Source organism: Sebastes fasciatus, chromosome 10 (assembly GCF_043250625.1).
Source record: "Sebastes fasciatus isolate fSebFas1 chromosome 10, fSebFas1.pri, whole genome shotgun sequence".
Taxonomy (NCBI): Eukaryota; Metazoa; Chordata; class Actinopteri; order Perciformes; family Sebastidae; genus Sebastes; species Sebastes fasciatus.
Window position 1 is genome coordinate 8,258,225 of NC_133804.1, and position 14,092 is coordinate 8,272,316.

General features: G+C 40.5%; 1 protein-coding gene across 10 annotated transcripts in view; it reads left to right on the plus strand.

Annotated features, from left to right (window-relative positions):
* Positions 1-14,092, plus strand: part of LOC141774993 (uncharacterized) — a 57,766-nt gene that overhangs the window by 10,715 nt on the left and 32,959 nt on the right. For 2 of the 10 annotated variants that reach the window (XM_074647883.1, XM_074647884.1), the window contains exon 1: positions 178-769. The exons of 5 other annotated variants lie outside the window; for them this stretch is intronic. In XM_074647883.1, coding sequence (XP_074503984.1) covers positions 735-769 — 35 coding nt within the window. In that variant the 5' untranslated portion in view covers positions 178-734. Of the gene's footprint in view, positions 1-112; positions 770-13,134; positions 13,185-14,092 lie in introns of those variants that run through there. 3 more of the 10 variants (XM_074647881.1, XM_074647882.1, XM_074647885.1) reach the window with 3 other exon arrangements.

A 14,092-nucleotide genomic window follows, 5' to 3' on the forward strand; every position in this document is an offset into this window, starting at 1 on the left:
AGAGACAAAGAAAGAGGATAAGGTCATGTGGGGCAGTCTCTTGTTCACACTTGCCTCCTCCCTTACTCCACCCTCTTTATCCTCTTCCCTCCTCCAGCCCTCCCTCTGCTGCATTTCCAGCCGTGGTGACCCGGAGGACAGGAGTGAGGCATGCAGCAGCCACTCAGTCACTCATTTAGTCAATTGTTTTCCCTCTAGCTCACTGCCATATTGTACCACTACAAGGATTTGTACTATACTTCTGTGAGACGCGATTCTCTAGGAAAAGCCTTTTTCCTGTTTTTGAAGACATTCCTGATTCATTTGAAAAGGAGATTCCTGTTTTTTAAACTTTCTTCCCATAATTCCTGTGTGATATTTTGATCCTGTCATAATCCCACTTTGGCTGCCGTTGTATGTGAGTATTGGAGTGGCTAGGATTGGCTTGCTGTTGTGCCTCCACTGCCAAAGTTTGGAGAAGGGAGCTCTGTACCAAATTTAACTGTAGTGGAGCTCAAAAGAGGGAGGAACCTCAGGAGATGGTTTGACTTGGAAGAGAGAGCGATCTTCTCTTGTGGAGCGGCATCTTCTCTGTTGCAAAGAGAGAGAAGTCATTGGGAAGAAAAAGGGAGTCTGATGTGGGACAATAGCACACGGTGTTGGATTTGAGCATTTTCTTGGACAAACACCATTTATTTTTGCAAAGAGGGAGATAGATATTTTGTTTTGGGAACAATTTTTTCCAGTTTGGCAACATGGCTGGGATGTATGGATGCTTCAAGGGCAGGAAGTAAGTTTCTTTTTGTAATAATGTCATTGCATTTTTAATTGCATTTATTACTGGTAAATGATTCTGATGAAACAATATTGTGATATTCAATTCTGTAGTACTAACCGACAATAACTCACTCAAAATGTATTCCATATTAGCCATAAAAAAACTCCTGGAGATTGCAAAATCATGTTTTGACATCACACCTGACAACATAGTATTACTCACACATCAATCCATCATGAACAACATCTTTAAATCTATGTGTCACAGGATGTGGGTGTCATTTGGCTCTTTGTGCACCCGATTCGACTGGCCATTAACAAGGTGTAATCAGTCACTTTAAGCGCCCTAGATGTGGGTCATTAGGGGTCTACTAAGTTGTATAAGTGAAAGTTAAGCTTAAAAGTAACACGTTCTAACATGTAAAACTGAAAGCCTCTTTAGGTTTAGGCAACAAAACTACAACTTCTTTAGATTTAGACCAAAAAAAATACTGTCATGTTTTTTTTATACCTTTCGGTGATTTACCATGTGAATAGATGATAAAACCTACTAGTAGGTGTAGTAGGACCCTATTGACCCACATAATGCCTATTTAATGGACTGACAACAGTCTTATCGGCTGCTTCAATCGTCATTTTCAACATACCTATCTTAATAGAGACCATGGACTACTTGTAACACTAAACAACACAACATGTGTTAACACGTCATACACCCTGCCACTGGAAGTATTTATTTCACCAGCGTCTGTATCTTGTACTGAGGAGTCAAACATGTTGATAACAGAAAAACAAATGCCGACAGAAATTGCAAATCTTTTCTTAGAGTGCACTGATTTAATTCACATGTTGGGGGTTTTCCCAGAGTTGACGCTGCCTTTTGTTGCAGCTGTCTAATCGAACTTTTGTTTCTCTTTGTTTATTGAGACAATTGATGGCTTGTAGTTGGCGCTGACAGTCAGCCGTGTGACTCAGAGCTGATTGACTGAGAAGACCTATTTTACACTGGAAGCGAATGACTAGTCAGAAAATCCCAGAACTAAACCTTTGTTTTTGTTTTTATGGAGCGTGAGAATCAGGTAGATGGTGAGCATGATTTCCTGTAAATCTCTGATGCGGGATCAGTCATATTGTTGCTCAACTGATGGCTTGATACCTGATAGCTGTGGATATATTAGATTTTTTCCTCATTTAAATTTGAGTGCATGTTTTCTGTAGTTGATGGGAGTCCTGAGTGGTTTTAATGCTTTGACTGGCTATATATAGGCCTGGGCTTGGCAGTGTGATTGGACCACAGAGGGTTGGGATAATGAGTGCCTTTAGCTTTCTGACTATAGTAAAGTATCTTTTTTTGTACCAGAGCTGTGGAGATGTGGTCTTGGGCGCACTGATACCCCCTTCCACTTTCTTTGTCTTAAAGGCCTTTCAGTCTCATGACTTGACAACAATGCAAGCTTTTATGGCCCACTCAGCGGAGTTGACTTAGACAAACATTTTGTTTGTGTGTGTGACACAGAGAGAAAGTGAATTAGGAGTGGGGATGAGCTGCAAGACAGCCACACACAGACTCCACTAAAGAACCACAATTGTTTTCTCCTGGAATTCGTCCAATACTGAAACCAAGATTAACTTGAATCACTTACTATAAAAACTGTCAGTATGACTCAAGACTGATGGTGCCTTCAAACTGAACTCATGAATTTGTATTTTCAACAAGGGATGTCGACCATTCATGTGCTTGGCATAGTGGTTTAAAGGAATAGTTCAACCAACAATATAAATTACAGTACTAACCTCTAGGCTCTCTGGTCCCAGAAAAAAGTATTCTATCAAATGCCGTTAAGGAGAGCGGAGCGCCCGAAAAATAAAAGCATATCATTGCAAACAGACTTTGACAGAGGCCAAACAAAAGACAGCAAAAAAGGTTATAAAACGTCAAAATTCCTGTACAGCATTATCCAAGTGTCTGGTATCCATTCTTGTGCTCATGCAAATTCAAACAACAATTTTCGCTAAACTATTGCTAAACTAAGCATTTTCAGATTATCCGAAAAATACATCCATGCGCACAATAAATTCCTCCACAGGAAATGCTTTGTTTAGCAATACTATAGCTCCGTTGAAGTCTGTTTGCACTGATCTGCTTTTACTTTTGGGGTGCTCTGCTCTCCTTAAAGGTACAGTGAATAGGATCTGGCAGCATCTATTGTTGTGGTTGCAGATTGCAACCAACTGAGTACCCCTCCGCTCACTCCTCCCTTTCTAAAACTGTGGTAATGTCAGCCGCCGAGTGCATATTTTAGAAGCAACGGAGTCAGACGGCGGCTGGCGGTACCATGGTTTTGCACTCTGCAGCTCACGTTACCACAGTTTCACAAGTGTGTCGGAGAACTACGGTGGCCCTCGGCTAACGTAAAAATGCAAAAGGCTCCCGCCAGAGCCAGTGTTTGGTTTGTCCGTTCTGGGCTAGTGTAGAAACATGTCGGAGCAACATGGCAAACTCCATGAAAAGGACCCGCTCCCTATGTAGATATGAAGGGCTCATTGTAAGCTAACGAAGACACAATGATTCTTAGTTTCAGGTGATTATACACTAATGAAAACATTAGGAATATTTTATTCCATTTCTGCTAATAGATCCCCCAAAATGTTACACACTGTTCCTTTAACGCCACATGATAGAAAACTTTTTCTAGGACCATAGAGAGCTTAGAACTGTTATTTTCGGCTATCTCTTTTAGTCCTAAGTGAAACTGACAAAAACAAAATTGGCATTTCCCGTAACATTTTACATTTTTTTTAATGATTTTCTTACTTTGTTTATTTCTAGGTTGAGTTTAAAAATGTAAAACAAAGGCCAACCAAAATTGAACTTACATTTTTTGGATTTGGGTAAAATGACATTCCAACAATCCCAGTCAAACTGGATATGTGAGATAGCATTATGTTAGCCAAACGCATTGGTGAGGCCTCACTCTCAAAGCCCTCATGTTGTTTCATTACAAGTGAAACAAATTGTTTCCAAATAGGAACAATAAGGCATAAATCTAAGGCTGACTTTTAAAATCAGTCAGCTGGAAACAGAGTTTCGGCCAACTCGCAGTTTCCGTTAGCTTAATTTACTAGCTAGCTACAGCTGATAAAATATGCTAGCGACAGTTTCAGCCGATAAAATTGACTGTTGCTGGCTAAAAATGAAAAGCCTGCTTTTGTCTACCTCGGTGTTAAATAATGAACCCACTGTTTAAAGGATTATTAGGAATTTTTAGTGGTCTGCCCCCGTTTTCACTGTAATGCTTATGTGCTGCACGAGAATGGAAAGCTTGACAGTATAACAACAAAGGTGCGGGGCGTTGAGAAGGCTTAATTGGCCCCAACCCATGATGCCACCTGCTTGAATATACTGTATGTATAGAGAGCAGAGCAAAATCAATTTTTACTCTTATTTTAATCTTAATTCAGTTCTTGCAAAAATCAGGCAGGTTTAGATTCAGCCCACCGGTGGTATAGAGCTCCACAGTGAAAGTAGATGAGAGACATAAAGCTGAGGACAAGTGTGTGTTCTCACTTCATCACTCGGCATTTTTCCCAATATTTCCCCGGTCCAACAGTCCTTATGCAACCCCAGTAGGTTGAGTTTGTTCAGCAGGAATGGTGATGCAGCTGTAAATGAATGTAGACTGTGCAGAGTGACTGATGAGAGTGTTTGGTCGGTCAGTTTCTGTCTGGAGTCCATGTAAGGCGTGTTGCTAAGACACACAGGCACAGCCCCGTTTCAGACAGGAGGGGATGGAGGAGAGAATGTGGCAGAGTGAGGAGAGCTGGAAGACAAGAGACACCCAAAAGAATGGTTAATACATTGTAAACAAACCTCGGTGGAGCTATTTGGACAATAATGGTATTTTAAATAATATTTTTTTCTAATCTGAGCCTAACTACGAACTTTAGGTTGGTGTGAGGCTGTTCAGAGTTCAGGTCCAAATAACAAATAAACTCTGGAAAACACTGCCCAGCAAGTCATATTTTTCAAGCACCAAAGTATTTCAGTCAAATATAAACTAAGGGCGTTGTAATATTAAATGGAGATACATATCTGATTACCAAGGCAACTGTTTTTGGTGGTACTGATACACTGTGATTCAAACAAGCATGGATGTGCTGGATCTTACTGTATGATAAAGGTCATTAGTTCACTGACACATTATGATGCTTGACGGGATTAAATCATGTTTGAATGCTAAATACACTATACACAATACTGTATATTATTACTATTAGACATTGAGAGTATACAACCCAGTCTCACGGCAGTTCGTGAAATAGTCATGAAAATGTATCTATTTGATTCATGTAATGTACATAGAAACGAATTTTCCTTTTTTTGCATGACGCTCAGCACGACTTTCAACAACGTTTTTTTAACAAATGCAACACATGACGCACGTGTCAATTTCCGCTCCAGTCTTTTCAAAATAAAACTACTTAGTCAGGTTTAGTAAAAGATCGTGGTTTGGGTTAAAATAACACCAGGAGTGGCGTAACTTAAGTACGGAAGTTACATGACAAATAAATCAACGTTGACTTCTGGTTTCACACGGGACACCGGTCTCCTGGGGCAAAAGTCTGGTGTTTTTTTGGCGTTCGCCGCTCTTCATACATCCTGGTTCACAAACACGTGGATTACATAAGAATTGATTTTGTGCTGGCTGTCACAGAAAAAAATGGGAAATTAGTGTCTATCTAGGCCTACACGAATCAGTACATTACATTTTCTTACCATTTCAAGAATTGCTGTGCGACATGGCTGGAATATACATAAAATTAGCTCTAACGGTAGTGAGAAATGAAACAAATAACGTATTTTTAGAAAATACGTCAGCATACAAAAATAACATGAGCATATAGGCTACTGTATGGAATTCCTGCTGTTTGGCAGCTGCACAAGTAAAATATACAGAACCTCCCTCATTCTGGGTATTGTATGAATGCGTGCACATGTCACCGATGACGTTGCCAGGAAACTGGTCTATTGGTGGATTGTTGATGGGAACTTTCAACATTACAGATAAGAAAATAACAATGCATTAACCCAAAATATGAATGAACACATCTTCTATTATAGTGTTTGTGTAATGATATAAGCAGTATCATAATATAATATAACTATATTTGTTTTGCATTATAAGCCATGGGAAAGTCAAAGTAACAGTGACATCCTTTAGAGCTCAGGATTGAAATTTAATGACTGATTTCCTTCGCACTCACCGTCTCCTGCTGACTATGCAGGCGTTGAATGGTTGAATGGGTCAAGAGGAAATACCGCGGTTCTAAAGGCCATGTTCCCAGTTAGGTATGTGCGGTTGGACGAGAAATAGAGGAACAGACAAAAGAAAGAGAGAGAAGGGTTGGTGAGATAATGTGACTGGAGGTAAAAAGGATGAAGAAACAAAGAGGGGAGGAGGGAACAAAGACGTGCTGGTGTGGAGCTGTGTTATCTGGCCACATTCTTTATATATTTCTCATATCCTTTTATGGCCCTTTGGCTCAAGTAATGGAGATGGGTTAGACAATAACAAAACTCCTGTGAAAGCTTTTTAACATCTGGGGAGAGAGTAATAGGAGAGTGAAAGATGTTTATCCTGTGTGGATGGATGCTGCCTTTTTACATGCTGTTCCCCATCAATGTTTTATTAGATAACACGCAGAGAGGCATGTGACAAGATGGCAGAAGGAAACAGCCAGACTGGACCTTGTACATCATTTCAGAATGAACCAGATCCAGGCCACTTTACGGTGTAAATTGATGACCGAAGTCTGACATGTCTTTGATGATGTGGAAAATATTTGCTTTCTTGCCAAGAGCTAAATGAGATTATTGATGCCAACTGTCATGTCTCTGCACTGATAATCTATAAAGAGATTCTGCATTCACATGTAGAATCTGCAGGCTTCATAAGCGGTTTCAGTTTGTAGTCCAAGTAGTGTTGGCCAGTCATGTTCCAGCAGGCTTTGGTTGAATCCAGGTAAGTGGGGGCCACAAAGCAATTACGCCTAGGGCACCCAAATGGCTAGCAGCGGCCCTGGATAGCCCACTGCTCTAGCTTCATATGTAGCGTATATGAGAGTGTTATTAATCATCACGATTAACTCTCGGCAAGAAAGCAAATAAGCTCATTCCCCAAAATGTTGAACTATTCTCTTGAGTAAAAATCTCACAGTTTTGAAGTAAACAAAGATGCCAAATTAGCATTAGTCATCCTACCTGATCAGCTCAGGATGAAAGTTCTCATTCAACATTTTTACTTATGATAAAAATTAGATGTATTTTACTATAGAAAATAGGCAGCATTCCCCCTTTAAGACTGTTATTCATTTCCCTCTGTTAGGAAGATTTGCTGTTTTCTGGAAGTCAGTATTCTTAGTTTTCTATTAGAGTTAAAGAGTCGAAGTTTCACTCAGTAAGTTTTAGTGAGTCCTTAGCTTTATGTTAAACAAATGCACAAGTGCCCTCAGTCCTGAAACACATCTATCCAGTTACAGTTACTTGTTTTGCTGAAATTCATTCCAGCTGTTCTCAAGAAAGCTTTGGTCCATCTCTTCATTTAAAGCAAAGGGACTGGCTACTGAAGGAGTTGTAGTCGTAGTATGATTGTTAGCATGTGCACAGTAAAGAAAAGTGAAGGATGAAGAAGGGAGAGATCGGAGATGAGATTCAGCCGAGTTTGAATCTAACATGTCAGAATTCTCTAGCTGTGTTCTTCCAGCATGTCAACACAATCTCTGGTTGTTATGCCTCCACGTACGTCCAGTCCATTCTCATGAACGTGATATCTCAGGCTGGAGGGAATTTCTTCAAATTTGGCACAAACATCCGCTTTGATGCAAGGATGAACTGATTTGATTTTGGTGGTCAAAGGTCAAGGTCACTGTGACCTCACAATACACGTTTTTTGGCCGTAACTCAAGAATTAATATGCTAATTCTGACAATTTCACACAAATATGAATACACAAATATAATAATTCTAGTTTTAAACATATGATAATGGCGAGCTGAAAATGCTAAAATGCACACCTCTTTAAATTGCATATGGTACATACTTTATCTTGCATACACTACACACTTTGAAGTTGACATGCATGCTGCTTATGTCTGTATATACAACATGTCTGTCTATAGCTACTGTATATCTGTACTCAGTGGCTCATCTCAGTCAGCCAAGTTTATCATTTCAGCTGACTGGAAACATCCTTTTCCTCCCTCGCAACTCCTTCTGGATTCTTTCTTTGCATTTCTCTCTTTCGCTCTGTGGAAATTGAAGGCTTGCGGCTCGTCATAGACCCACTAACATCACATTACCGTGGCCAATTCATCTGCACCGCCTCGGCTCAGCCTCTCATCTCCTCTCGCTCTGCTGGGACTCGAGTTTAGGGCTCGTTTTGTGTCTCATATATTCTTGAGTTCTCTGGCCAGGCATCTAAAAATAGGTCTTTGACTGGTCTTTTTAGGTTTCCCACATGGATTCCGCGCAGTGATATATATCGATGATGATCCTTTGCTACTGAAATAACAGACTGAATATTGTAGCCAGAGTTTAAACAGTCCACATTAGTCCGGTCCCACATACGGAAACAGCTAAGAACCATCACAGTGATCGTCTCATCAAACATCCCGATCTTTTTACAGCCGTGGCCGGAGGCATTATGATTTCGGGTTGTCCATTTTTCTGAATGTGATATCTCAGGAACGCCTGGAGGGAATTTCTTCTAATTTGGCACAAATGTCCGCTTGGACTCAAGGATGAACTGATTCGATTTTGGTGGCCAAAGGTCAAGGTCACTGTGACCTCACGACCGTCCCATTCTTGTGAAAGCGATATCTCAGGAACGCCTTGAGCGGATTTCTTCAAATTTGGCACAAACGTCCATTTGGACTCAAAGATCAACTGGGTAGATTTTGGTGGTCGAAGGTCAAGGTCCAAGCCCCCAGGAAGAGCGGCAGGCTTTGAAGCAAATTTTCGTAGTGGCCAAACGGCAGTACTACAACGTCTGTGTCCGTCGTGTGATCCCAATGGGCCCAAAAATACTTTTCCCCATAGACTTACATTGGGAAAGAGATGTCTGTAACTCAGCAGATAGTTTTTTTGGAGGTACATCAACTTCCCAGTACAAACACTTGAAAAGCCCTTATTTAAATCATTATGTCCTAAAAGTTGTAAAATGCACTAATGTCTGAATCCAGAGTTATTTCCCTTCCTCCATTCATGTGAATGAGACCCAAACCGAGGCTGGAGCGAGGGCTGGGAGGCGGAGTTAAAGGAAACGCTACTGCGCCTGCTCTATGGGCCCAATGGATGCGGAAGATCACGGGTACTTTATCACTCGGCAGTTGAGCAAGTTTGGCTTCCTGCGCCACTGAGCAACTCTCATAGGAATGAACGGGAGCTCGCCTCCAACGGTGTGTCCAGTTCTCTTTATACATACATGTCTACGTCCCTGTGTCCTCACAAAACATGTTCTTAGCCATAACTCAAGAATTCATATGCTAATTATGACAATTTCACGCAAATGTCTCAATAGGATAAAATGAATAAGTGATGACATTTGACATGGATGTAAACTGCAGCTGGTGGAGGCATGCAATCGCGAGGCAGTAATCCTAGTTATTTTTTATGCGTGTGTTGTTCTCAATGCATACCGGATCAAAACTTAAAAAGCAAAAGTTCTTATAGATAATACCGCAAAGCATTTAAAACCCACACTGATGGTACGATAGAGAACAGAATTCCATTCACTAACAGTGTTAGCTCATTCTGCTCTAACTGCTCTCACATGACTGAGGTTTAGCTCTGCTCTTACTGTGTACATCCACACAGCTGAGGGGTTTGTTCTGTTAGAGCTTAATAGAAAATCGTTACTGTAACTTAATCATGTTATCTAAGGGAGAAAGCATAACTGGTCACAGTAATAAACACTGAAACACTGCAGCGATGGACGTCCTGTTTCAGTGCTTAAAGCTGGGGTAGGCAGGTTGTAGCAAATATGATTTAATAAAAGTTATTTTTATAAAACGATCACTATATCCTGACAGTAGTGCATGAGACAGGTAATCTGGAAAAAATCATGTGCCTCTGTATCCTCCGGTGTCCTCCGGTGTCCTCCGGCGCTCCTAAAGGCATCTGCAAGATTTCACAGACTGGAGGAAACAACCAATCAGAGCCGAGCTGGAGCCTTGCCGTCTCTGCGCAGCTGTCAATCACTTGCGAACTTTGATCAAACGGTCAAAGTAGGCAGCGCTGATCAAATATGAAAAACATTTACGAGAGATATAGGCATTACAGTAACAGAATATTGATTCATATTTGATCAGCGCTGCCTAGTTTGACCGTTTGATCAGATGTTGCGAGTGATTGACAGCTGCCTCCGTTGAATTAACAGCCAATAGGAACGCTCTTTCTCCTGTGATTGGCCAAAGTCTTCAGTCACAAGCTAGATTTTTTAAAGCCTGAAAAAGGAGCCATGAGGAGGTTTAAGAAGTCGAGTTTTCTTTCGCCACAGCGAAAAGCCAGAAAAATATTTCTGGGGGAGGAGCCCCAGACCCCCCACTTTGGTTTTGAAATCATCCCTTTTTTTAAGGTCTCAAGGCTCGCAAGTATGGTTAAAGGTGTTTTACTCAACAGTGCCAAAATATCTCAGTTAAATGCTGCCATACTCGGTACTTCTCTTAACTCTGCCTCTGATGCATTGTCTCTTACTCTGTGGTCCCTAATTGCTGTAGTAATGTAATCAGGTTCATATTAGCCCAGTTTAGTGGCGGTGGTACAGAAGGATTAGGACTGGACTGGAGTGGATTTGTGTTGTAAAAGCACTAAGTCCAATATAGGACCTACTATAGAAGCCTCTATGTTACTAGATTACATTATCCCTCTCAGTTAGATGAGAGGATTCATACAGAGAAATCATTTTACAATCATGAATGGGTTTATTAACCGTATTAAAAGCTTATTTCTTGGACTGTACCATTGGGGGATCTTCAGAGTCGTTGCAGTCAGACATCATTGTCAGACATCGTCACGTCGGTGCTGACAAGAGCCAATTAGTCAGCACCGTAAGCCTGCGGTGCACTGAGTCTGGTGACTGGTTCTATTGAGGGATTAAGGCTGAACTAGATTGGATTTGTTTTACGTCAGAAGGACGGGAACCCAGCGGACAAAGTCAAGTTATTATTGTCATCTGTGAAAAAAGAGCTCTGTGTTCATTTCTACCAATCATTCACTTCCATGGATCACTTCTTACCGGGATAGACCTCCATGGCAACTGATGCTGAACACCTAACCTGCTTCGGAGCAGGTTATGTTCCAGATAAGACATCAACTTGTATAAAAGCATCTCCTACTGACCAATCAGAGCTCGGTGCGGGGATCGTATGGTAATATTACACAAATACGAAGAAGTTTAAATCATAATCCATCTAAAAACAACACAGTTTAAACTGACAAATGCAGGAAGGACAGCTGGATTTATGCTGTGGGTGTTTACCGCTTTGAATTGTGTTTTTATATTTGTTTTTTTACTTGCTCTTGAGTCTGTTTCACACCGCCGGAGACGGGAACGCAGCTGAAAGAAGGTTGAAATAGTCATGCACGCCATATTGCAATTAATGGATATAATGAGGTGTAATCCATCCATCCTTTACATATAGTAATGCTATTTATATCAAAACCACAATATCTGACTTTTAAGGGTTCTGTTAAATTAATAAGTCTGTTAAAACAATGTATATAATATAAAATTGGCCTGAAAGAAAACACTCCAGAAAAATAAGTAATTAAGGCCCCAAGATTGCTGTTGTGGTTTTGCATCATGTAAAATAACAAGTTCAGATCTACAGAGTGATGTAACTTGTATATGAGAGTATAAAGTGAAGAGGGAGCTCCAGCTTGTTAAATGTTCTTGCTCGACTGTGAAATATAGTTTCAATGTTATGAGAAAAGACTCTTTGCGTGTTTATAAGGATTCCACACCCTCTCTAACATGTTGCACTGTAAACTTATGTTTTACAGTTTGATTTAGTCTATGCATTATATTTGATTAACACAGCTGTAAAATGTGTAATATCGACTATTTACGTCTGTTTCTAAGATGTGCGATGGGTAACATTGTCTGTTGAAGTGATGGCTTTTTGTCATTCAGACATGGATAACCTTTGAATGTAAATTGAAAATATAGGGAGAGACTGTTGGTCAGATTATTACAGTGGTTGTACGAGGGTTTTTTAACTCCCTTTGCCCGGGTTGCACCGTGGGGAGACAAATAGTTTTTATGCTTCCGCGCTGGAGATATCCGTGGACGGGGGCATTGTGTTTTCGGGTTGTACGTATGTACAGTATGTCCATATCATTCTCGTGAACACAATATATCAGGAACGCCTGGAGGGAATTTCTTCAAATTTGGTACAAACATCCTCTTGGACGGAAACATGTTTTTGGCCATAATTCAAGAATTCATATGCTAATTATGACAAGTTCACACAAATGTTAGGATAAAATGATGAAGTGATGACATTTTGAACAGACATGAATGTAAACTGTAACTTGACTGGCTAGCAGAGGCATACAACCTCGAGGTGGTAATTCTAGTTTGATGATTAAATTGTTTTGGCAAAGTCTGAACCCATGTGGTAGCTAGCGATATATGAGAGTCTGCTGTCATATTACTTTTTTACACTCTATGATTCAGAAACCAGTTTGCCCCCCAATAATTAAATATGGATGAAAAAATGCCTGAAAAAAGTACCATCATTTATGGAGAAGTTTGTTGGAAAAGATATATGGCCATTGCACCAGAATCCTCTATACTAGATTTATTTTCTCTTCTCTCTGAGTTTATTGTTGCTAAGCCATTTTCAAACCTTTTGTTTACTTATATTAATATGTGTGAGTGAGAGAATAATTTCACCAAGGGCTTCTTACTATGTTTGGTTGACAACCAAACCGCTGCTTCACAGAGGAAGGCCTCTGTGTTTACTGTAAGTCTGTTTTCTCTTGTCCTTCTCTTCTTCCTAATATTCGTCTGTTTATCTAACCGACTCTTCTCTCCTCTCGTGCTGCTCTTTCCCACAACCCCTCTCTCTGACCCCCTTCCCTCCCTCCGTCTTCTGTTTGTCCCTGTCTCCTCTGTTTTCTCACTGTCTTCCCTCACTCTTGCCTTCTTTCGCTGACCCTTGCTCTATATTTATGTGTCCCATACTCATCCTCCCATCCATAATTCTCTTCCCTTGTCTTGTCGATTCTCTTCCCTTTTCAAATCTGTCTCTCTGCCTGTCTTTCTGTTGTCCTCCTCCCACTCCTCTCCCATCATCCCTCCATCCTTCTCATAGATGAAGCGGAGGATGTCACCATGGGGACACGGCTTTGGAAGTGGGCGCAGGTCAGTCATTTTGACCCCTGACCCTCTGACCTTGAACTTAATACTTACCCATGAAACTGTCCTTCATCTTGACTGAAGGACTATTTGTTTGTCGAAATACGCTCATCTGCTTTCTTGCTGAGAATTAGATGAGAAGATTGATATAACAGATTCATAGCTGTGTGTAAAGTATGGAGTCAATTAGCTTGCTGTAGCCTAGCTTAGCTAGCGTTAAATAAGGGATTGTCCTGAAGGGGTTTATTTCACAACAATGACTCGCTAGCTGTACATTATCCCGCTTATTACACGGCTACTTACTTAAAAAATCAATAATTTGACACAAAAACGGTCCGCCAGAGTCCGACATCAGAACTGTGCCCATAGCAGCGGCCTGTTATACATAGCAGCGGCCTGTTATACATAGCAGCGGCCTGTTATACATAGCATTCCAGCCTATAGGCATCCTAAAATATATAATAAAGTGATGCTATAAATAACACAGGAAAGCACTTCAAGTATTAACACTATAAACACACCACCATAACCCTATAATGTTTCAGTGTGAATATTATTGGAATATTATAGGCCTACTATAGAAGATGCATAGCCCAAGTTTAATAATATAACAATAAAAGCACAGCTGATTATGACACAGTATAACATGCTTAAAGAAATAATGAATAAATAGGAATCAGTCGCAAGAGATGCTGATATCGGCTGATACACACATCAACATGTGAATAAGAGAGTTCTGGCACTTCTTTTTTTTCCATTTCAAACACTACATAACTGCTAGTAAAACAACAGCTTGCCGTTTTTACATTTCTTTTTATGTATGGAATAAACAAATGGGAAACCACGTGTTAATGAATGAGCTTTAGCCCCTGCTTCCAGTCTTAATGCTAACTCCATACTTAACGCACAGACAT